Raw genomic sequence first — 24,667 nt, forward strand, 5'->3', positions numbered from 1 at the left:
TCCGTGCGCCTTGGTGTTTAGTCATGCCGGCCACATGACCATGGAAACGTCTTCGGACAGCGCTGGCTCTTCGGCTTTGAAACGGAGATGAGCACCGCAACCCTAGAGTCGGATTCGACTGGCTTTCGAGCAAGGGAACCTTTACCTTTACCTAAATGGTCTGAGTCAGAATCAGGCCGCTTTGTGTGTTCATGTAGACAAATCAGCTCAAACACTTACTGGTCAAGTAACTTCTAGGGTTTGTTAAAGTTACGTGCTTTAGAATTTCTGGGTCATCATGTGGTTGAGTGGCTCCTGGATCCACCCTCCATCTTCATGCCTTCACGGATTTCCATCTCTCTGTTGAAAGTAATTTATTTATTACTTCATGAAATATTTATATCTCTCCTTCCCATGTGGCTCAGTTATGTGGAGGGGGGATGTGGGAAGAGGGAACATAAACCTTCGAGCCCCACTCAGTTTCAGCTTCCGTCACTGTTACTGTCATTTAAAGTGGAAATGACACATCTTGCTTTCCCTTTTAAATGCCTTATAACAGTGTGGTGAGCCTGGTGTCGAATAATGAAACCAAGCAGAACCTGAAGGGTTCAGTTCCCTCCTCCAGTCTTGCATGGCCTTGATTCAAATTATAGATGCATGCACACCCAATTTCCATTTTATCTGTGATCTCTGTCACCTCTGTTTTGCTCCATATTCTTCAGTCCAAACCAGGTTGAACTTGACAGTGTGAAAGCAGATGAATCAGTTGAACCACATGATGTTAAAAGCACCTTGAAGTTATCTCCTTCGTAGTTTCTGGGTCATCCATCAGTTTAGTTGTGTGTCGTCGTCCCCCCCCCCCCAATGTTCATGTCTTCAGGATGATCTCTACAGTCTATGGTGCCAGCTTCCAATACTAATTAATTACCTCAGTAAAAGTTATATTGAAATATTCCAGTATGTAAAATCTTCTGAGTGTCTCTGAACTCATAGAATATATTTAATAGGAATTATAATGAGTTATACTACTGTAGCTCTTGGAAAGAACCCTCAGTTTATATTTGAATATACACATTTTTCTTGTATAGCTGGCATCTGTTTTCATACAGTATTGGCAATATGTACAACAAGACGTTTTACTGTGCATAGATGTGCCAGATATCTGGACAGAGAACTATTCTTATTCTTAATTACAGTTTCCACAATGAAAGTCATAAACAATGAGATATCTGGAAAGAAGGAAACTTTCCGGATTGGCTTCATTTGTAGGTTTCTTTCTTGAAGAACTGGGTAGAAATAATATGGAATATGGGGTCCCTGTTGAACATACCATTTTGTTGCGCAGTTTTTATTTACAGTTGGCATCAAAATCCTCCCCAAACCAGAAGTTAACATAAAACTGAGGTCATTGTATCAGTCTCTGGGGCGCTGTTCTGTTAATAGAGGTATTTTGTTCCAGTAGGAGGGATCTTCCCCGATGCAAGGGTGCCTTACATCAGGGAAGGCTCCTTTGGTTGGAGGAGAGTATGTCCTGCAGTGGAAAAAAATCCTAAGGATCCAGTCCAGTGACATACAGTGGAAAGAGTTATTAACTATAGAGTAAATCTTTTTGTATCACAATATGATACGAAACACTATTTTCTTTTGATGGAGGCAATTCTTGTGCAAGTCAGTCCATGCTCAACAGGAATCTGCCATGCTAATATGGACACATTCCTGTCTGCCTACCTGTGTGTGTGTGTATGCCTGTGTGACTGCTCTACTAACATGTGTTGTGGTTGTTTTGTTTTTGTTTTACTTGTAGGAAAAGTGATTGATGTTGATCATGGGATTATCTGTGAAAATGTTCCTATAATTACCCCAAATGGAGATGTGGTGGTTTCCAGACTAAACTTCAAAGTAAGACGATATGCAAGAATCTTCTGATTGTTGTCATCACAATTAGCACACAAAAAAAGCCCAGAGTTCAGTACCTTTATGTTAAATTCTTGGAGGAGCATATGGAAAAGAGGGGAAGTCAAGAAAGGTAGGCATAGATGTATGCAATTTATCCTACATCAGAAAACAGGGAGACTTAAGGCTAGTCTAAATAGTACAATGATCCTGGGGTGATTTCCATTTTCATGTGATGTACTTGTTGGTTTGAGAAGACAAGACTCACTGGAAAATACAGTACTGCTAGGAAAAGTTGAAGGGGGCAAGAAAAGAGGAAGGCCCATCATGAGATGGATGGACTCAATCAAGGAAGCCACGAGGGCCCTCCGCTGGCAAGACCTGAGAATGGCTCTTAGTGACAGGACATTTTGGAGGACATTAATTCATACAGTTGCCATAAGTTGGAAGCGACTTGACAGCTTTTCACACACACACACACACACACACACACTTACTCGTTGGTTACCCTCTGTATGTTGGGGTGTTGAACTAGTAGCTTGCCGCCTCAAGAATTCTGATTTGAAACTTTCTGAGAGTATGAAGACTATCTAGTTGCCTGTGTCTATAGTTCTCCTTATAAAATGTTGCTGTCCCTACAATTGCCTTTAGGAATCTAGCAATGACTTATGGGATAAGAAGCCTCCAGAGTTCGGGGGGGGGGCATCCTTATGGAGAAGTAAAAAAAAAGTTAGACCATGAAATGCTGGTTAATGTTTGCAGCCATCAACACACATGGCAAGGACAACAGATGTCACCTGACAACTGGGAATGTGGTACGGTGTACTGTTTAGATTTAGCCAGAGAGTGAGAATAAAGTGGTAACAGTACCACTTCCAGATAACAGCTATAACGCCAATGCTTGGGAGTACTTTAGTGCCACTCCCATGTTATGTTGCCATACTATGATACTATACTATAGCCAGAGGTCATTTCGGGGGGGATTGCGGGGGATCGTACGGGGGGGGCGGGGCACATGACGAAGCCCGGCCCTTGCTTCCGGCCGCCCCGCTTCCAGCCCTCATTCAGCCAGGAGGAGGCAGGAGAAGAGGGAGGGTAAGTTGCTTCCTCCTTGCCTCTCCCCACCCCTGCCTGCCTGGGGCCAGGGAGGGCCCTCATGGGCCTCGGCAGTGGAGCTGCAAGGCCGGCGGCGGCGGCTGCCGGGACCGTTGGGGGCGGGGTGTGTGGCCTTATGACACACTCCCGGTGATATCAGGGGGTGTGTCCTTATGACACACTTCCGGTGATGTCAGGGGGTGTGGCATATGCTAATGAGTTATGCTAATGAGTTCCCCTAGCTCTTTTTCTACGAAACGACCCCTGACTATAGCCATAGCCAGAAGCTTTCTTGAAGTGGTCAAGTACTGCTGTTTAATATGTTACAAATGTCATGAAGCCTGAGAAGTGCAAGGTGCTGACTCTCTTAGATCCACTTTTCTTATTATATATTTTTAACATTTCTTCATTTGTGCTGTGGAAGCATATACAGAGAAATCACAGGAAAACAATGACAGATTTATAACATGTGAGTGACGAACATTTTGTAAAGCTCTCTGGCCTCTTTCAACTTGTCCTAGCAGCTCACCGTTGTAACATTACAAACTATCAGAGCCACTGCCAGGGGCAGACTGGCCATTATGGCCACTGGGACTTTTCCCAGTGGGCCGATGGCCTCCTTTCTGACCTGGGCTAGCCCAGTGACAGAAGGGTGGTGCCTGGCCTGCCTGAGCCTCATTTGTGGGGAGGTATGGGCAGAGGGGGTCCTTTTCCAGGGACTGTCTATCCTGACCATGGCAGAATCTGCCTACAATGTAATTCAGTGCAAAACTGGGCATAGTGCTGATATTTCAAAATGAGACAGATTTTTCAAAACCAACATTGCCTTGACTGCATAGAGTGTTATATTATTTATACTGTCTTAAAATTTCCAGTGCATTATGCGGTGTATATGTATGCCCAAAGAAACCCCTGGCCTGCAACTAAGTAATGGCAGTGCTAATAAGACCTAGACTGCTGGAGTTTCTTTAGCAATTCATTCATTTGAGTCAGAAAATGAATTAAATGGCAGAATTCTCTCTGGTGCTTTTTCATATCATGGAAAAAGACATATTTTTGTGTCTCTTCTCTATCATGCATTTAATACATGGGGTGTCCGTTTAAGCTAGTGGTGCATCAGAAAGCTTCCTTATAACATCTAGCTGAATATAATTTTAGGTAAGAAACCATCACAATTTAGGGTTGGGGGGCATTGCAGGGGTGCGTGGGGATGCCTCCAAGCTGTGCCCACTCACCCTTTAAAGGATCTTTTTGTGAGCAGGCTAGGGGCCGTGGCATGTGGGGCCCAGTGGTCTTTTTTTGAGCCGAGTGTGCAGCCTGGAACTGCCCATCTCCCTCCGTCCTGCTAGATTTAAAGGGCCCTCCAGCTGGTTGGCAGGCCACGTGGTCCCCGCTGATCAGCTGAAGCCCTTTAAATCAGGTGGGAGGGAGAGGTGTGGCTGAGCAGGTGGTTGCTCTTGGGGGCAGGGCTTGGAGTGGGGTTTCCCCTGGCAGCCAGCTGGCCAGGGGTGGGTTGAAGCCCCCCAGTGGTGGGGGACTTGGGGGCTGGCAACCCTATCACAATTTCATTTCTCTGTCCAAACATCACAACTCATTGGCTGTTGGCAGCAGGAGCATGGGAACATACTACATGTTGCAAGGCAGTCCCATCATGCTAAACTAAGTGTTACAAGAAATTGGCAAAGAGTGACAGCAACATTGCAGCCCACTAGAAAAAAGATTACCTTTTATGTAACTTTTTATGTTTCAAACATACATCAACAGGGATGTCACAGGAGTAATTCACATTATATCGTAGCTCCCCACTGGGAATGAGGACAAACATTGGGAGGGAAAGGGCCACGCAACTGGCTTCACCCACATGGTTGTAGTAATCGTATGTGCCTGCCAGTGGCATGAGATTGCCCTATGGGGAAGTGGCTCCAGTGGTGCTGTGCATATATTTGTAGGCAGCCTAATTCTTAAGTATGCAGATGAAAAAGGAATTCTGAGGAACATTGGCTATACAGTTTTAATCCCTGCTGTCCAAAATAAATTTCCTTTAAGGCTACGGTGTTAAACATAAACATTGATTTTGCTATAAAGAAATTTCCACCATACAGCAGGATTTTTTTACGGATCTCACTGGACTGTAAAACCTGAACCAATGGGAAGAACAGATATTACATATTCTACTTCAATGCACACAACTTCCCCACACAATGCACACAACTAGAATTCTAAGCATAGTGGAAGCAATGCTAGAAATATAGATTCAGCCTAAATTAAATGTCATTTTTTAATTTATACATTAGATTTTTGAATTCCCCAACCCCTGAGTACACAGGGCTCTGGGCAATGTACAACAAAGTTAAAAACATCAACATGACATTGTTAAAATCAGTAAATCATCATAGACAGACAGTATATTTTTCACAGCCCTGTTTTTCATGGAATGCAATTGTGTGCACTTTCATTAAAAATAAAGTGTATTTAGATTCACAGCAATAGGTAAAGCATAGAGTGATAAAACCCAATCTGTAATTCAGAACTTTGTGTATGTGGAGCTCTAGTTGGTTGTGATGGGTGAAGGAGCTCCATATTTATGCAAGGGTTGCCTTCTGCACCTATAGCAATCAATAGAAGCATATAAGTTTGGATTATGGTACTTTTCTTTAGTTTATTGCATGTTCCGAGACATCCACATCATTGATTTTATCTTGGGAAACTTTAAAAATATATGTTTGAAATTCCGCCCCCCAGGGTTTCTTATGTTTTTGTAGATAGGAACACACAACTAATTAAATCAGCAGACCACATGTAAATGCTTCAAAACGACATTATCCTGTCTTTGCAGAGATCTTGCTGTCCTGTAAATAGACCAGTTCAAATGGGGGCGGCAGGGCAGCTGTATGCACTTACAGTGTGCTTACTTGCTAATAATGATGGCCTTCTAAAAGGTTATTGGTTTTTCTCATTTTTTTAGGTTGAAGAAGGAATGCATCTTCTAATCACTGGTCCCAATGGCTGTGGGAAAAGTTCTCTCTTCCGAATTCTAGGTGGCTTGTGGCCTGTCTATGAAGGAGTCCTCTACAAGCCACCTCCTCAACATATGTTCTACATCCCACAAAGGTTTGGTAGAATGTTTTTACCATTACTGTAGAGCAGGGGAACCACCTAAGATTCAGGTGGGAGGGAGAGGTGTGGCTGAGCAGGTGGTTGGGAGGGGTGTGGCATTCAATTTGTTGGGAGTACAAGTCTTTCAGGATCACTGAATGCATGTTTAAGGGAAGGTTCAGCTATAGGCTTTCAGGTTCATGTCTAGAGAATAAGCTTCCCCCCAACCTGTTATTCTCTGGTTGGGATTGTTAGCTGGACCAGGCTATTTTGACACTCCCTAGAAGCCTTTCACTCATTAACATCTGTTAACAAGGACTGGATGGCTCTTCATCAAGGTCTGTGTCAGGCTCACTGAAAGATGATTTTGGGGGGGAGAGGATTAGTGAACCTAATCCAGCTAAATCAAATCTTGACTAAGTCCTGTCAAAAGTAATGGAACTGTTAAGTTAGCTGTTGCTTTCATTAGTAACGGTGCTTAGTTACAACTGAGTTCAGCTGGATTGGACTTTATGTGTTTTTCATGCCAGGAAATAAGAAAAGGCAGGTGATCCTCTTCTGAACTTGCTTAATAATTGGGGTCAGGAGGCAGTCAAAAATTGCATTTTTTTCTGCACCCAATTTGCAGTTTGGTATGCTTGGAAAGTTTCCCTTGCCTTCATTGTATGACCTCCCCCACTCAGCCACACTTACTGTAATGTAACTGTTGTTGATGCAACTGCTGAACTAGGCTTGTTGGTGGCAGCCAGTGAGGCAGGGAGCCAATTAGACATTCTACCAACTGGGTGATGGTTGAGTGGGAAGAGAAAATAGGATGCTATTTTGACTACTTCCCAGGTGCTGTGCTGAGGTGTGTCTAGGGCAATGTGGTCACCAGGGTACAGCATCTTTTTCCAGGCTCCCTGGGCACTTCATTTCCCAGGATGCCCTGTGGCACTGAGGGATGGAGAGAAATACTTTCTTCTTGCTTACCTGGATGGTTGGTCAGCGGCTGTAGCAGCAATACAGAAGGGAGAGGAATCAGAGGGAGATGGGAGATCTCTGTGTATGAATGTTCATTCTGCCCTAGAGAAGAATTTGAGGCTGCAAAGAAGGTGAATATAATTAGATGCTGAAACTTATGAATTTAAGAAATCTGAAAAAGAGTACAAGAGTTTAGTGGTCAGGACTTCCGGTTGACGGATCAGTGATGGCGGATGCTCTCCTCACAACGGAGGAGGGCAAATTGCACACCAGTGGCTTGGAGGGGTGCCACCTCAAGTGACACCCCCGCAGAGTCTTTGCGATAGGCTCCAGGCCAGGGGGCTTTTAAGGGGTAGCCTCTTCGATGGTGTAATGCTGGAGAATTGAGGCTCCCCTCCGCCCCGATGGTCCAGTCGCTGAGTGGCCTTCGGGCAGAAGCTGGACTGACCAGGAATGGCGTAAAACCAAGCGTGGTCAGATAAACTGGCCAACAATAAACGTGAGTTCTGAATAAAAACGGAGTAGTTTGAAAAGCGATCCCCCCCCCCCGCGATTGGAAACAGAGATTGCAAAGAGGGATGCCTCTTTTGCGAATGAGCGGTTAAGACACGAAGGGGGAGAGGGGAGGAAGTAAACCTAAAGTGTTTTGAGAGACTTATCTGAATTGCGAAGTCATTTGGTGAGTTTTCCGAGTTGTGGGGAAGCGGCAAAAACTGTAAACAAAACAGGAAAGATGGCGGTCCAGCAGATAAAGTTTAAATCGAAGCCGGGCAGGCAGAGTCCGAGACCGGAAGAGGGAGCAGATGTCCTCAAACTCCTGGTGGATATGCTCAAGCCAGTGATGGAACAACTCGGTGGTATTAACCAGCAATTGACTGTGATGAATAAAAACTTTGCGGCACAGCTGCTTCAGCTGAACGAGACGGAGAAAAAAGTGGAGCGGGCAAATGAGAAAATTAAAGAGATTGACACCACAAGTAAGAAGTTGAAGAAAAGGATGGTAGAGGTGGAAATGAAGCAGAATTGCCAAGGGAATCGAGTCTTGCAGCTTCAGATGGAAAAAGCTAACATGATTCTCAGGTTTCAGGGGGTTCCTGAAACAGATTGGGAAGACTTGAAGAGGGTGCTCAGTGAGATCATCGCTCCAGTACTAGGCTTAACAGCAGATGAACTGGTAAATGAAATGGAGACAGCCTGTAGGACTTACTCCAACTATATTAAAAAAATAGCCTACCTGGAGAAATAGTGGTCAAGCTTTCAAGAAGACAAACCAGAGATGCCATTTTAAAAGCAACATTAGCAACTCCACTGAAAATGGGAAATGTAACCATTAAAACTTTAAAGGACATTCCATTTGAAATTAGACAAAAGAGGAAAAATTACAAGGAATTAATTTCTTTTCTTCAAACTAATGGAATATTGTACAGATGGGCGGTTCCGGAAGGTTTCATCTTTAAGATCGATAGAAGGGAGAAGATATACTCCACTTTTAAAGCTAAAGAATTTTTGAAACGTCAGCTGGGGACAGATGATGAGTCTAAAGAGGGAGAATCGAAGTCGAGTGACTCTGCTACCTTGGGAACGGAAAAGGATTCTGCAGCAGAAAAGGGTGCAGGACCTGCCAGAGTGGTATACGATTTTAGAGACAGAAAGCCAAAGTAAAGGCAGAAGGACTTGGAAAATGGCCTTTTGAAGCAAAGAATAAGAAGATGATCAGAGACTTCTCTCATAACAACTAACAAAACAACATACGAGAAGCGAATTGTTATAAGTAAGAACTCAACAAGTATATTGTGATAATAAAGCTAATGGTACTAACATATTTACTAACAGTGAAAAGATCTCCTTCTCTTGGGGTTTTGGTCTAGTGTGGTTTGCTTTTCTTTATCCCTAGTTGTAGTCCCTCCCCTATATTTCTTTGTAGTTTATAGTATATGCAAAATAAAGAATATCCCTATGGAGATTAAAAAAAAAAAAAAGAGTTCCGTGGTCTACCAGAGATCTGGGGGATATGAAGCAGACTAGGAACTGAATATTGTGACACTGGTGGAAGACTCAGAATGAATTGGACAGAGCACACCATAGAGTTTTGCCCCAAAAGCAGAGCATCGCCATGTGATATCCCTGTTTGAGGGTGGGGCTTCCAGCAGCAGGTAGAAGCCCAAAAAATCGGGGGAACCCCCACCTAGGCTGGGGGTCTGGCAACCATTGATGTTTGCCAGGTATCCACCATGATGAGGGCCTTCTTTGTGATAGCCCCATCCTTGTGGAATCAGCTATCAGGTGGTACACGGGCCCTGCAGGATTTATCTAAGTTCCGTGGGGCCTGCAAAGCAGAGCTCTTCTATCTTTTTATTAGTTGGGTCTATCTATGTGGGCTGCCTTTTACTTTTATTTGTATTATGTTTTTAACTGATATCTGTTAATATTTTAGCTGTTGTTAGCTGCCTCGAGACTGCTTGTGGCAAGAGGTGGCATATACATTTAATATAATAATAATAATAATAATAATAATAATACACTTTTGAAATTGAAATTCTCAGAACTGGGAGAGCAGCCCTTCATGCCAATATACTATGTTGTTTATCTAGTCAAATTAAATTAAACCCTAGTCATTTTTATCCTGATTGGAACAGGCGTTGTCTTGATTCTGTATGGTTTAACTGGCAACCTCGCTTGCCTTCATCTGCGAAGGAACTCTTTGTTTACACAGAAGGTATACCAGTATTCTTAAAGGAAAATGACTTTATAGCATCATGCATGTTGGTGACAGAGCGCAGGAGGTGACTATAAAGATGGCAGTGCTACTAGCCCTTGTGAAATATACAGCAGTTACCTGGGCACGTCTCCAGAAGGTAATATCGGCTTTAGAGATTAGCTGATATTTTCTCTCCCACTGTCCAAGATGCCAGACTCTCTGAGTGCCTACTAATTAAAACCCAGACTTAGAGTTGTAGGAATGCCAGACAGTGAGTCTTAGATAGATGGGTAGGGATTATTTTTCCTAAAATACTTTGCAGAATGTCAGAGCTGATATAGCTTCCCTTTGCCTGGAAGATTCTGAATAAGAACCAGAGAGATCCTGCTTAAGGCACACATCTTAATACATGTTCTAAAGTGCATGTAAATGCATTTTAAGATTAGACTTTATTTTTTCTATCATGGTGTAAATCATCCAACAAAAAATACCCCATATATTTAGATGTTTAAAAATACCCCATGTAATCTTGAAGACTTCAGCACTTTGGATTTCACAGCTTGTTCACTATGTTTTCTAGCACAATATATTTTACAATACCTGTGGTAAAAGAGAGGCACAATAATGGTGACTGTCTGTTTCCCTACTACGATGAAAAACCTCCCAGAGGAGCCATTTTTGACTGAGAAAATAGCACAGGAGGACACTTAACCCCACCCCCAACACCATGGCCAAATAATTTCTTGGGATTATTTTTTACAGTTTTCACTATGCGTGAAAGAATAAATAGAAAACTGATGGAACATCTTGTGATGTTCATTTCTCTGGCCCACCTAAATTAGAATGATTGTGAGTGTCAGTTCCATTCTACATTTGGCTAAGAGTTTCCCCGAATGTGGCTCCCAATTTTGAGCTAAACGAACATGACTGTTTCTTAACTGATGATTGTACACATATTAAGTATCTTAAATTTATTGGTTTTAAGAGGGAGAGAGAGGGAGAGGGAGAGACTAATGCCACCAGTGGCGTTTAACTCCTCATGGCAAAGTAAGCGTTGCAGAACTCAGTGAATTTTCACTGAATTAAAAGGATTGAAGGACTAGAATTGGTCCTGGAGCAGAATGAGGCTCAGTGAATTTTCACTGAATGAAAAGGACTGAAGAATAGAACTGGTCCTGGAGCAGAATGAGGCTATAGAACAGACTGTACTACTTCAGACTGCAGGTGGCAGTGTCACATTTTTTTAAATGGTTCCCTCCTGTAGTAACTCCTTGCAAATAATAAAAAGGAGCGCATCAAGAAGGGAGGCTCTAGCCTAGCCCTTCATATGCGGTACTAGTTTTCTACTTACAGTGTGGATTATTAATGCAGGGGAACTTTGAAAAAGGTAAAGAAAAAACCACCCACAGTCTGAAGTGGTCCAGTCCATTCTGCTGCCTCAGCGTTTGGCCATCTCATTACCACTTCATTCGGCTGCATGTGAAAACTAGACCTAAGTTTGTAAAGTTCCTAGGGATGCCAGCCTCCAGGAGGGACCTGGGGATCCCCCAAAGTTGCAGCTCCTCTCCAGACTACAGAGATCAGTTCCCCTGGAGAAAATGGCAGCTTTGGAGGGTGGACTCCATGGCACTCGACCCTACTGAGGTCCCTGTCCTCCCCAGGCACCATCCCCAGTTCTCCCGGAGCTTCCCAACCTGGACCTGGTAACACCACCCCCTCCATCCCCTGCCAGTGGCCAGGGGGGGCCTGGCAGCCATAGATCAAGGGTTGGTTTTTGTGTGATAACAGTACACATCGTGGTCTCCTGGTCATGCACTTTTCCCAGCCTGGCTTTCTGGTTATTCAGTAGATTAACAGAACGTTTCTTTTATTCAGGTATCCTTAACCAGTAGGGATTTCGGTGGAAGGTTGTTTTCTTTGTGAAGGCTGATGTAACTCTAGCTGACTGCCTCCCTGGCATACATTTATTAATTGGTTTAGCATTTGTATCTTGCCTTTCAACCCAATTAGGCAAAAATGCTAGTGCCATCTAATTAGAGTAATTATTGCTGTATTTTTTATTGTTTTAACTGTGGAGTTAATTTATGGATGTGTTTCTGGTGTTGTGCACCGCCCTGAGCCAAGTCCTATGGGGGAGAGTGGTCTAGAAATGTAATGTAATAAATAAGTAAATAAAACGTTAAAGCAAACTTTTAAAAACATACATATTTAAAACATAAACAGGGAGGAGGGTTGATAAGGGAATGTAGAAATACGTGTATAAATGATGGGTTAGATCTTCCTTTGGGCACAAGAACTACAGATCTTTCCTCTGTTCTCCTCTCCTAAAAGTTCTTTCCAATCCGGGGTTGCAGCCCCCCTGCCATCCGGGTCTGTGGCTGCACAGGAGAGGGGGAGGGGTCAAAATCACTCCCTCCTCCTTCCGGAAGCTGCATCAGCTGACAAAAGATGCAGGAAGGGTGATTTCATCCCCTTGCCACTCTACTCTGCAGCCACCCAGCTCCTATAGCTTTTAGTCCGAGCAGGTCCTAAAAACCGGAGAATCCTTTTCCCTGAGGTTGAAAAGGATTGCTGGGGGGGAAGGAAGAGAGGAAACATCTCTGGCCATTGGCACTTTCTGCTGTTAGATTGCTGGATCCAGTCTCATATCACCGCACTGTGCATCCCTTTGGGGAAACAGTGTGTTTTGTATTTAACTGGGGAAAGATCAAATTGTCATTGTCAGTTCAAATCGGTCAGTTGCTCCAAAGAATTCGGAACACGTGATGATTAAGAATTATCTCAGAAAGCTTCTGAGTGTGAGCAAGACCAAGCCTGTTCTCAAACTTCAAGCACAAACCAACCATAGAAAGGTTGGGTCCCATTTAGAGATGACATATCGTGGTCCACCCTATCGCCAGCACCCATCTCTATATCCAGAATGGCTTGGGTCGCCTTTAAAACTCTATGCACACTGTCGGTTGGTCTGTCAATCATTTTGCTTTAGTCTTGTCTTTCAGTGTCATTTGTTTTTGTTCCATTTTATTGACTTGTTGTCTTTATTATATAATTTTTCATTCTCCACTGGGTGTGATGCTTCCTTGTCCCCTTTCTTCTCCCTCCATTTTGTGTGCTGTGAGCTGGGTAGGCAGGGCACATTGAAAAGGACACCTAAGGCTGGACGGCAGGGGAAAGGTTGTCCAATCAACCTACCTGGCTAGTGGCAGCAGCAACCACACCAGCAACCCAGGCCTGCCTGCAGTAGCCGAGAAGTACTGGAAAGAGGTGCCAGGAAAGCTGGGGAGAGAAATTCTCTGGCTGCAGGGAGAACTGCCTCCCTGCCCACCTGGCAGTAGCCCTACCCCACAGCATTAAATTGGGGAGGAGCCTTTGGGGCCAGGAAGGGAGGAGTGGCATTTGTTTCTTCGTTGCTGTTTATTTCACTGCCCAAGTCCTGATCAAGGTGGGTCTAGTCAGTGAAGTGGTGTGGAAGATTTTCCAGTGCTACATTTTTCCATGGAAAATTTCCCTCCACACTGTCCCCAGATATGTAAACATCGTCTGTTTATCTGTAGTTGTCGGAGCTGTTGTGCTGCATCTTAGTCAGGTTAAATGGACTAAATGGGGGGTATGAAGCGTCGTCAAAACCTAGTCCTTTTATGTGGTACATCTGCCCACTTTTGCTAGCATTGTATAAACTTTGCTAACATTATTTAACTATTTAAATTTGAATCGGGAAATGTTCCGATTCAGATTTTCCCAGAAAACCCATCTTACTGGGTCTAGTCCATGAAGGCTTATACTGGAATAACATCATGTTAGTCTTTAAAGCCTCCTGTTTATTCTTACTAATGGGGACTATTAACCATCAGTTTCTACCCTTCTCCTTGCTGTTCCCTCCTATTCTTCCCCAAAGGTCTCTAGTCCTTATTAAATCCTGATGAATACCACTTCTGGTATTGCATTGAATTCATTTCTAATTGCTAGTGTCAGACATACAGGGCAGAGTGTTCCTGGCTTCCTCCAGAGGACATGGGATTTTTCATGTGATACCAGAAATCCAGGCTGTGTCACTGTAGTCTTTCTCTTAGCTCTATGGTTGTGCCGCTAGCAGATGAGCCTGATATAGGAGACCTCGTGAAGGGCAGGAATCAGGCCAGTGGCTGCCTGGGGTTCCACAGTGCTGACTCAGACAGACTGACAGCATGTTCCTTGCTGAGCTTGGATCCCCGGCACAGGCAGTTCCTGCGTAGAGCTGCTGGACTTGTTTGCTGTAAGAGAGCCATTTCACTAAACGGTGACATGCTTTTCAGCCTGGCTTACGGGTTCTTCCCTGTTTCCTCTCTGCAGTAAGCACTCTTGCACTTTCTGCGTCTCACTGTTATTGTATAATATTTCTGCCCGCGACAGCAGCTTCTAATTATACACCCTGGTAGGGAAACTCTTCACTTTGTACCCTGTAAGCTATGTTACTGAGTGTAAGCTAATTATGCGCAGACTTGGTAATTGATCTCTTTGAAATATTTAACAGACATTCTTGGATACTGGAGAAGAAAGCTTTACTGTAGGTTATTTTAGGCTCAAATCAATTATTTATATCTTGAGAGAGCTGCGGAAAGTGTAGCTTGCCCTAAAACACCCTTGAACTAGTTTCCAAAGAAAAGGGGACAAGAAAACTATTCATTCTTTGCACATTCCACTGGTCATATTTTTTGGTTTGTGATAGGTAAATAGTTATAATGGAATTTAGGTCACATCTGCATCAGACGTATTAGTTATGGTTTCCCCTCTCCAAATCTTGGGAACTGCCGTTGTGTGGGGAGTGATTGAAATTCCTTTACAGAACTGTCTAAAAATGCCCTTAGCATTTCATATTAAAAATCTGTTGTGTTTTTCAGCAGAAATCATAGGCTTTATGAATCCTAGCAAAAGCTTATTAAATGCTGCCTCATATTACAGCTGCCGGTTGGCATTCTGAAAAGAATCCTGCTTTAAGCAATACTGGCCTTCCCAAGCCCTTTGGGAGGTTTTGCAGTGCTTTCTCCCAGCAAACAGAATTATTAGATCAATACACACTGCTAGAGCTCTGCTGAAAGATTTCACCACGGCAGCGACTATATGGCTGTGGTGAAAACAGAAAATACATCCCAGTGGGCACGTGATACTTGACAGCTCTCTTACTGTCATTGGATTATAGCCTAGAACTGGTTTGGTAAACCTCCTTGTAAGTACGTCAAGCACTAATTCTGACAGTGTTGTTATTAAAAGACCTTTTGATTAATGTGAGGTACGCCTTCTGAATTGGGAAAGAGATTTTTACTGTTCCTTGCGATCTAGCATTTCTTGAAAGAGCACAATGATATCATTAATTAAACACCATGTATGCATTCCCTCTATGACTAAAAGAATGAGTAACTTGTACATACCCAAAAGGCACGGAGTGTTATAACCAGTTGTTTGGACCTGAACCTAAACCAGCTTTGAGCAGGACAGCTTTGTGCTTACACAGCTTCTGTCATTCCACCAACTGGTCCCTGTCTCTGCATTAAGTTGTGGTTCTCACTTGCTGTGTCACATGGAACACTCTCTGTGTGCCACACGTGACATGCGTATTCAGAGCACAAGGCTCAGGCCTTCACTGTGTTCCGTTGACTTTTTAAATGCCCCTACCCTAGGAAGGGAAGACGTCCCCAAAGCCCAAGAGTCTGTAGCTGCAGATTGAGAATTCATGTGTGACAGGAGAAAAGAAGGGCACAGAACTTTAGTCTGCGGTGAGAAATGGTGGGTAGATAAGGTAAAGAACCAGCAATGTGCATTGCTCTCTTATTCTGCCTTACCTCATTCATCTATCACATTTTTATCCCACCCTTCCTCCAAGGAGATAAGAGGGAAGGTGGCAATCTCATCAGACCTTGGAAGCTAAGCAGGGTCAGTACTTGGATGGGAGACCACCATAGAAGAATCTGCCGAGGAAAGCAATGGCAAACCAACTCTGCTTTTCACTTGCTGTGAAAGCCCCTTGCTGGTGTCACCATAAGTTGTTTACAACTTGGCATCACTTATGTCTGTCTGTCCTCCAGAGAGCACATGGCAGCATACACAACAACACTTTGAAGTACACTAAGGTAAGACTGTATTACTGGCCCAAGTTCACCCAGCAAGCTTCAAGACTGTGCAAGAAATTAAACTTGGGTTTCCCTTGGCCTAGTCCCGTACCCTAAGCACTAGACTATGCTGGTTCTTATCCCCGTAGATTATTGATGAAAGCTGATGCATCCTCCGGTGCTGTGCCATAATTTTGCCATATATTGTAGATTATATAAACCATTTGGGCCATCTGTATAATGTATTGCACATGTGAACCCACTAAATATTAAGGGACAGCAGTACCTTGCTTTGGCCGTCTCTCAATATGTCAGTTGTCACGCGAGATTGCCACCTTGGGACTTAAGAACAATGTATGACCAATGATGTGTTCACCATCTGATCCAATAATCATTTTTGATTCTATGTAAAGCATAAGCCAAGCCTTTGAAACTCCAGTCTAAAGATTCTCAAATGTTCTTAGACCAAACGTCTCCCAAATTGGTAACTTAATTTTAAAAAGTAACCTATTCCATTCAGAGTCTAGATGGCCCCGGTCATACGGGCCGGAAAATGCAGGGGGGAAGCGTGGCTGTTTGCCCCGGGGCAAAATAATGCGCGGTTGCGCGAGCAGACGTCCCGTGGAGGTCCCATGGTTAGGGGGGAGGTGCCGATCACAGGACAATCCTGCGGCACTGCAAAGAAGCAGGGCTGCGGGGAAACGGGATTGTGGTTTTTAAAAAAAACTAAAGTGTGTGTATGCTCCATTGGGTGCTTGTGCGCATCCGTGGAGACTTGGGGGGGGGACCTTTTTGCGAGGGGACATGGGCGGGCGCCGGAACTACCACCGGAAATGCCATCAGACGCCCGCCCATGCCCCGTGGTTTCCGGAAACTAGTACCTCGGAGGTACTAGTTTTTTACACCACATCTTCGGAGTGAAGCCTCGGGTGAGCCACAGGAGCTCTACACTTCCCAGATGTGGCGGTGAGATCGCACCCGGAAAATCCACCTATCTTCCGTCTCTCTAGTGTGCCTAATGCTCCGTGTGACCGCAGCCGATGTAAACTATGCCGATGTAAACTAATATGTGAATATTAGGTAGGAACTTGCTTGGCAAGCTGTCCTGTCCATGTGCCTCTTCAGGCAAAGTAGAGACATCACGAATTTTGAGAACCAGTGTTCTAGATCTGTAAATATTTGAATCTTCTGAGACCACAAAGGGGTAACGGCTGAGACACCTTGTGTTAAAGATATTCATTGAATCCCAGTCCCGTATGATCAAAGTAGGATAATGCCATTCTATGTGCCTTAGTTGCTAAAACCATTGTGGTGCATGGTCACATATTTATCTATTCATTTGGCTTATATCCCACTCCATTCCCTGCCAAGCAGGGCTCAGGGCAGCTTCCAATAATTAAATATACAATAAAATCAACATTTTACTTTTTAAAATCTAAATATTACAAATTAAAATCTAATCTAAAAGTTGGTATCCTATATCAGATGGCGCCTCAAGAATCCATCACAGGTGGGCATCTGGGGAGACAGCCAGCACAAAAAAGTTTGCAGCTCAGTAAGGAAGGGGAGAGAAAAAGGGAGGCCATCTGATCTCTCTAACCACCACTGTCCTCAGCCATATGCCCAGTGGAATGTCTCAGCCTTACAGGCCCTGCGGAACCAAACCAAGTCCTGCAGGGCCCAAGTCTCACTGTCAGAGAGTTCAACCAGGTTGGGGCCAGGGCCAAAAAGGCCCTGGTCAAGGACAGCGGGACTGCTTTGGGGCCAGGGATTACCAATAGGTTGTTACCCAGTGAGCGTAATTTTTTTTATGCATGCCCATCAGGAGGCAACACAACTGATGATTTCCTGGCAAAACTATGTGCGTATTTTATGTGTTGTTAAGTTGCTTCCAACGTATGGCAACTCTTTATTGAGTCAAAACATCTCATTTTTGGTCTTTCTCTTTTACTAGTGCCTTCAACTTTTCCTAACATTGTTGTCTTTTCCAGTGAGTCTTTGTCTTCCCACTGTGTGATCAAAGTAGAATACCCTCAGTTTAGTTACTTTAGCTTCCAGGAAGAATCAGGCTTGATTTAATCTAGGACCCACTTATTTGTGGCAAAATCGTAGGTATGGTAAAACGGCTCTTTCATGAGACCTCAGAAGGAACAAGGTGAAGGGGAGAAAGAATTAGCATTTGCAAAGCAAGAAAGGACATAATCACCACAAAAGATAACAAATAGACCCATTCTTCTCAAATGAAGTTTAGCTTGGTGTCAGTAGGAAAAGAGTAAAGAAGACAGTAACTAGTATGCCTGATTGTTGAATATATAGAATAAATTCTTTGCCTGTAAACCCAGTGAAATGATCTCACATTTTAATGGAGTAGTAGGATGTTTAGTGCAATTCTGTGCAAGTCCATGCAAACTACATTTCTGGTACAAAACGTTTTAGCCACCCAATCTGTCGTAGTATCGGTTTTCCAAATGATTCAGAGGACATCAGTATGTACAAAGGATCAGACTTCTGAGTGCTTGTTATGCGTGAGAACCTAGAATTTAATTTTTTTTTTTAAATCACACATTTTGGGCATGTTCACCAATTGGGAATTCTACTATGGCTGTGAGAAATTGAACAGACAAATATGCTTCCAGTTAAATGTTTCTGATCTGTTTGCTGAGACAAGGAAGATTTTGTGCATGGGGTAAACATGTGTTCTTCTTCGATGTGTATATTCTCAAACCAACATAATCTACATTGCTGCACTCTAATCAGTTATTCTGTAAACAAGGCATTGTTCTCTAGAATAAATTTAGGAAAACAGTAATCTTCAAATAATTACAGTATTTAGAAACACAACATTTAGACCATTATGTGTACTGTTCAGAGAGGATCAGCCAGCAGCCCTAAATAGCAGGGTTGAGGTGTTATTCAGTGTGAGATGACTAATTTCTTGCATTGCTTTACAGGCCCTACATGTCCATTGGAACACTGCGTGATCAAGTTATTTATCCTGACTCAGTGGATGACATGCATGAAAAGGGGTACCAAGACAAGAATTTGGAGTCCATCCTGCAGATTGTTCATTTGAACCACATAGTCCAGAGAGAAGGAGGTACCTGTCTTTTAACAGAGAGGGGAAATGATGACCAGGGACACCCAGCATATACATAACGCAATAGAACATGGTGTCTCCAGAATTTTATGTTTTTGGTTCCTTTCTTATTCCGGATCTGTCCTTCACAATAATTTTGCTGGCATGTAAATTAGTGCACGGCCAGACTTTCTGAAACGAAACACCGTTTTAAAATGTGCATGATGGAAGCACCGGAGGCTGTCAAGCCAGGGACTTTTAAGAGGCCTACTGAAATTACTGTCAATGTTCCCCCTAAGCTGTGGAGTCTTGTGAGCAGAAATTCTCCTTTGTGAGCTACTGTCATGAAAGTTGTGAACAAGAGGTTTGGCTACTGCATCAATGAGTGTGCTCTGGAGCCATCCTTCCTGAGCAAAGACAAAAATGTGTGAGCCAGAGGCTAAAAAACTGTGAGCTAGCTCACACTAACTCAGCTTAGAGGGAACACTGATTACTGTACCATCATTTTCACTGTGGGGTCATCCAAGAACACTGGAGACAGAGGCCTGTATCCAGCATTAGGCTGGGGAAAGTTCCTCCTGCAATGGAGCCTGCTTCCCACTAAAGAAGGAAGAGCCACTTAAGGTGGGGGCAAGCTTCAAACTTTGCACACTGTCATGTCACATGTGCCAGTGTAACTCTCTTGTGCTGTCTCCAGCCTTCCTTCCCCCAGGCATTCTAGCCCTCTACACATGATCCTCCTCCACACATTAACTGCATGCATGGAGTGGGAGTGTGGGCACTAGCACTCTGTCCCTACCCCCCTCTGTGTGATCACTGGCTTATAAGCATGGCACCTACATATGCAGTCTTCACCCATACACTCCCTCCCTGTGATTGGGGTGCTGCTTTCCATACATTACCAATCACAAGGAGGGAGCATACGTATGGATACTATCTCAACACATAGGAATAGTGCTCATGAGCTGGTAATCACACAGAGGCAGAGTGAGGCCAGTGCACTTGTGTCTGCTCTCCCCCTCTGCACATGCAGTCTATGGCAATGAATTTCATAAGTTAATTGTGCACTGTGTGACAACTGCATGCCTTTATTTGTCCTGAATCTGCTGCCAAGACCAGGCAGCATTATAGAGTTGTAGAAACAGTTTAGAATTCATTGCGAAATGAAGGTTATGAGTTAAAAAAAAAAGAAAGCCGTAGAACTACAAATACCACATTTTGGTGTTTTTTTAAAAAATTAGTGTTTGATACTTTTGTTTTTGAAGGAAGGCAGAGTTTGGTGCTGGTTCAGAACAGGCATCAGGGATGGGGGCCTGTAATGCTCCCTCTCTCATCCTCTTCCCCTCATCATACTGCCAGATGTGTCTCTAGACTGCTTGATGTTAGCTTGAGGTCACTGTATGTCCTTGCTTATGAAGGGTGCTTGACACTTACAGTTAGTTGTGTTTCTTTCGTCTTTCTGAAGGGTGGGATGCTGTCACAGACTGGAAAGACGTCTTGTCTGGAGGAGAAAAGCAGAGGATGGGCATGGCCCGGATGTTTTACCACAAGTAAGCTTAAACATTTGTGTTGAAACGACGGTCAGCTGTGGGTAGCATTCTTACTCCCACAGAGACAGGGTACAGGATCTCCAGGGTTGCAGGGAAGAGTCCCACAAGAGGCCAGGGGCAATGATCCCTCTAAGCTATATTGTGAGCAAAAACTTGACTTTGTGAGCTACTGGCATTAAAGTTGTGAGCCGAGTGATTTGGCTACTGCATAAATTAGTTTGCTCTGGAGCCATGCTTCCTGAGCTGAGACAAAAATGTGTGAGCTGAAGGCTCAAAAACTGTGAGCTAGCTCACACTAACTCAGCTTAGAGGGAACACTGGCCAGGGGTCCTGAGGACAGCATGAAGTCTCTAGCTGGATGAACACTGAATGCAGCAGGACTGAAAGGTATGGCAGAAAAGGGAGTGATTGAAAGACCTTGGAAAACTCAGTCACTGATTAGCTGCTATCTCATCTTTCCTTGAGGAGTTGAGAATGGCATATGCAGTCCCTCTCCTTTTATTCATGCAGTTACCCTGAGGCAAGTTAGACAGAGAGACAGCGACTGGTACAAAGACACCACTCATGAGTCCCAGTTAAGGCAGCTGAGGATTTTTGTTTGTTTTATTCATTCATTCAGATCCTGATATCCTACTGTTCTCCCCCTTGGGGATCCAAAGCAACTTACAACATCATTCTCCTTGCATCCATTTTGTCCTCACAATAATTCTGTGAGTTAGGCTAGGGTGAATGTGTGGAGCTAGCCCAAGGTCACCCACTTAGCTTCCGTGGCCGAGGGGGCGGGTTTCAATCCAGGTCTGCCGCATCCTAGTCCGACACTCTCATCACTGCACCACGTTGGATCTTACTGCCAAAGCCCAGCCCAAAACTCCATAAAAATCCTTTGGGGCATTATCAAGTTTCATAGTGGGTATTTTGCTCTACAACTGGGGATTTTGTTGGGCTTCAGTTGTTTTTGTTAGGTTTAATTCTATTATTTTACATTTATATTGTGTCACAGAACTGTCATGTAATGTGTAGTTTGACCCTGAGGTCAATTTTCTAGGGCAAAACCCAGAAGTAGAGTTCTAGCTGGGAACATCGTTCAGGATGAAGTAAAGGACCACAGCAGCCACTCCCAGCATGACTTGAGATACCGGAGAAAAATAGCCAATGCAGTCCTGTTTTCATTCTTTATAATACATGTGCTCATTAGCAGCATTTATAGGCATCAACTTGGCTATGCTATCAGATCTTTGAAATCAGTTTTCCAGCTTATGCTAACCACTGAATGCATGCAATCCAACTTTATTTTTATTTATTTCTTAAATTTATGAATCGCCCCTTGAAAGATTTGTTACCTATAGAATTTGATTAAGAAGTAAGGAAGTGGGGAATACAAGATATGGGCTGGAGGTTGGAGCACTGCGGGAAGTCAGAAGGGGTGGGGAAATAGGAGAAAAGGATATATGATATTTTAATGTGATGTATGTTTGACCTAGCAGTTCGAAAGCAAGAAATTGCAAGTAGATAAATAGGTACCACTTTGGTGGGAAGGTAACAGCGTTCCATGCGCCTTGGTGTTTAGTCATGCCGGCCACATGACCACGGAAACGTCTTCGGACAGCGCTGGCTCTTCGGCTTTGAAACGGAGATGAGCACCGCAACCCTAGACGGATTCGACTGGCTTTCGAGCAAGGGAACCTTTACCTTTACTATGTTTGACTATTAGTATATCCTAATAAATTTTTTTAAAAAAATTATGAATCACCTCATCCTTGCTACCGCAGGACTCTGGAAGATGTACAATAGCAGTAAAAACATTGGCCAGATAAAAACAATAAATTGTATTAGAATAAGTTTTAAAAGACAGATGGGGAATGCTAGCGCTTATTAACTGTTCCGGTATCACAGACTGCTGGCCACTTCACGAGCGGGGTGGGGGTGGGAGAGAGAGGTCGAGATGAGTATGGAAAACAGCGGAAGGTGCCAGCTGAGATGAAAGCCGTCCCTGTCCTCAACCAAAGGCCTGGCGGAACACCTCTGCCTTTGCAGGCCCTGCGGAATTGCATAAGGTCCCTCGGGGCCCTAGTGGTATTTGGCAGAGAGTTCCACCAGGTTGGGGCCAGGACCAAAAAGGCCCTAGCCCTGGTTGAGGACAGCTGGCTATCCTCAGGGCTGGGGACCACCAGTGTGCTGTTGTCCAAAGAGCTCAGTGCCCTTCTGGGGACATAACAGAGGAGACTTGGCCTTTACAACATCTTGGGCAGTCTGTCTCATATGCAAGGACAGGGCGTTTGTTGTTCTAGACACTCCAAGTTTGCATTTTCTCGAATCTCTAAAATAGGGATGTTTAACCCAGAAATCTGTGTATTGTATCCAGACTAACTGAGGTAATCACTCTGAACCAAGTGGCTGTAGTGCACGTGTGGAGGATTCAGTACATACATGGAACTCCAGGCAATGAGAGTACCATAGGCTGTTAGCTTTGGCTCCCTAAATCTCGCCTCAGGCATTAAGCAGGGGTGGTATTCCAACAAATAAATGAATAACCTGTTTTTTTCTGATTTCCAAGGCCCAAGTATGCATTACTCGATGAATGTACAAGTGCTGTCAGCATTGATGTTGAAGGAAAGATATTCCAGGCTGCAAAGGGAGCAGGTATATCCCTGCTCTCAATCACGCACAGGCCGTCTCTTTGGTGAGTCTGTAAGTGGGGGTTATGTTTTGAGTTTGCAGCCAGGCAAAGGACGTTACTTCCAGGTAATGCTAATTCAGTGGGTTGGATTCTATGGATTTGTTCTGCTGCTGTTGGTATTTTCTCCACATCAAGGGGAGGCTCGTTATTTACCCTAGAGGAAAGCACCAGTGTTAGAGGCACAGAGGCACAAGATCCAACCCAGTACTTCGTATGTCTTTGTAAAGTGCCGTCAAGTCACAGGCAACGTATGGTGACCCCAGGAAGGGATTTCCAAGGCAAGTGAGAAGCAGAGATGGTTTGCCATGGCCTTCCTCTGCAGAGTCTTCCTTGGAGGTCTCCCATCCAAGTACAAACCAGGGCTGACCCTGCTTAGCTTACGAGATCTGACGAGATCAGGCTGTACCATGCCGCCTTCCCTCCCCCGGTTCAGCATGGATTGTATCCCTTTTGTTGTACACTAGTTGTTTTGAACACAGCGGGGACGATGGAAGCAGGGGTGGGGAGCTGGATGGATCTGACTCTTTAGCTCTTTAATTCCTCCCCCATTCAAACACAGTATATTAAAAAAAAAGTTATGAGTTGTTCTTCTATGTTGCCCTACCTTCTTGAAAGTATCTCCTGAACTGACCATGAGGAAACTCTTTTTCAGTTTTCTCCCCGTTGGTTTTGCCCATGGATTTGTGACAAGAGAACTGTCGCACAATATTATAAGCAGAAATACACAACACTTGATCCAAGAAGTCTTTACTTTATGGATTATTATGCTGTACCGAACCATGCAGTTCCTCTGACAGCAGGACATTTCTGTTCATGGAAGTGGGGGCAGAGGTTTCCACTGAGTCCTTCCTCCCACTGTGCGCGCACGCACACACCCCATTGTTCCCTAAACTGTTCCCGAGGATTCTCTGATGCCCTTCTCAAGGGGGGGGGGGAATCCCACTTTCACAACGTCCACAGATGGTTGGATATGCCCCATCAATTCCCTCTCTGAGGAGGACAGTTTTGGGCTACCTTTCCGGTGATGATGTATTATCATTCTTATCAGCTGACATACGGTTTGTTTTCACCCTTGACACTTTATGTTGTGTTTATTTTTTTGTTACATATTTTATTATGTATATTGGTTCGTTATGTAGCATTATCGCTTGACAGTGTGGCATTCATTTTTTAATTGCTATTAGATACAGTACTTTCGTTCAGTGACACGGTGTTTGCTTTATCTTTCAATGCTGGAAGTTTTATTTTTCTTCTCCATACATCACATTTACAGTTTGGATTTTAGTACTTGGTACTTCTCCCCCAGTCTTGTCTCTTCTCTCTCCTTCCTTCCTGTTTTCCCCCACTGAAGGTCTACTGACTAAATATCCTATGGAAGTTCCAGCTTCCATCTTGGAGTTTCTCAGTGTGTCTTTTTTTGTCTTTTTGCAGGAAATACCACACCCACTTGCTGCAGTTCGATGGGGAAGGAGGCTGGCGCTTTGAACAGCTGGACACTGCTATCCGCTTAACCCTCAGTGAGGAAAAACAAAAACTGGAATCCCAGCTTGCAGGAAT

The 24,667-nt window shown here is 44.0% G+C and overlaps 1 protein-coding gene across 2 annotated transcripts in view; it reads left to right on the forward strand.

Moving 5' to 3' along the window:
• LOC107112555 (ATP-binding cassette sub-family D member 2-like) overlaps window positions 1-24,667 on the forward strand; it is a 46,450-nt gene that overhangs the window by 20,442 nt on the left and 1,341 nt on the right. For both annotated transcript variants that reach the window (XM_015413710.1, XM_015413711.1), the window contains exons 6-11: window positions 1,784-1,878; window positions 5,933-6,078; window positions 18,759-18,904; window positions 20,349-20,433; window positions 22,988-23,113; window positions 24,542-24,667. The exon at window positions 24,542-24,667 is cut by the window's right edge and continues 1,341 nt beyond it. In XM_015413710.1, coding sequence (XP_015269196.1) covers window positions 1,784-1,878; window positions 5,933-6,078; window positions 18,759-18,904; window positions 20,349-20,433; window positions 22,988-23,113; window positions 24,542-24,667 — 724 coding nt within the window. The remainder of the gene's footprint in view (window positions 1-1,783; window positions 1,879-5,932; window positions 6,079-18,758; window positions 18,905-20,348; window positions 20,434-22,987; window positions 23,114-24,541) is intronic.

Source organism: Gekko japonicus, unplaced genomic scaffold (assembly GCF_001447785.1).
Source record: "Gekko japonicus isolate JY-2015 unplaced genomic scaffold, Gekko_japonicus_V1.1 scaffold572, whole genome shotgun sequence".
NCBI lineage: Eukaryota > Metazoa > Chordata > Lepidosauria > Squamata > Gekkonidae > Gekko > Gekko japonicus.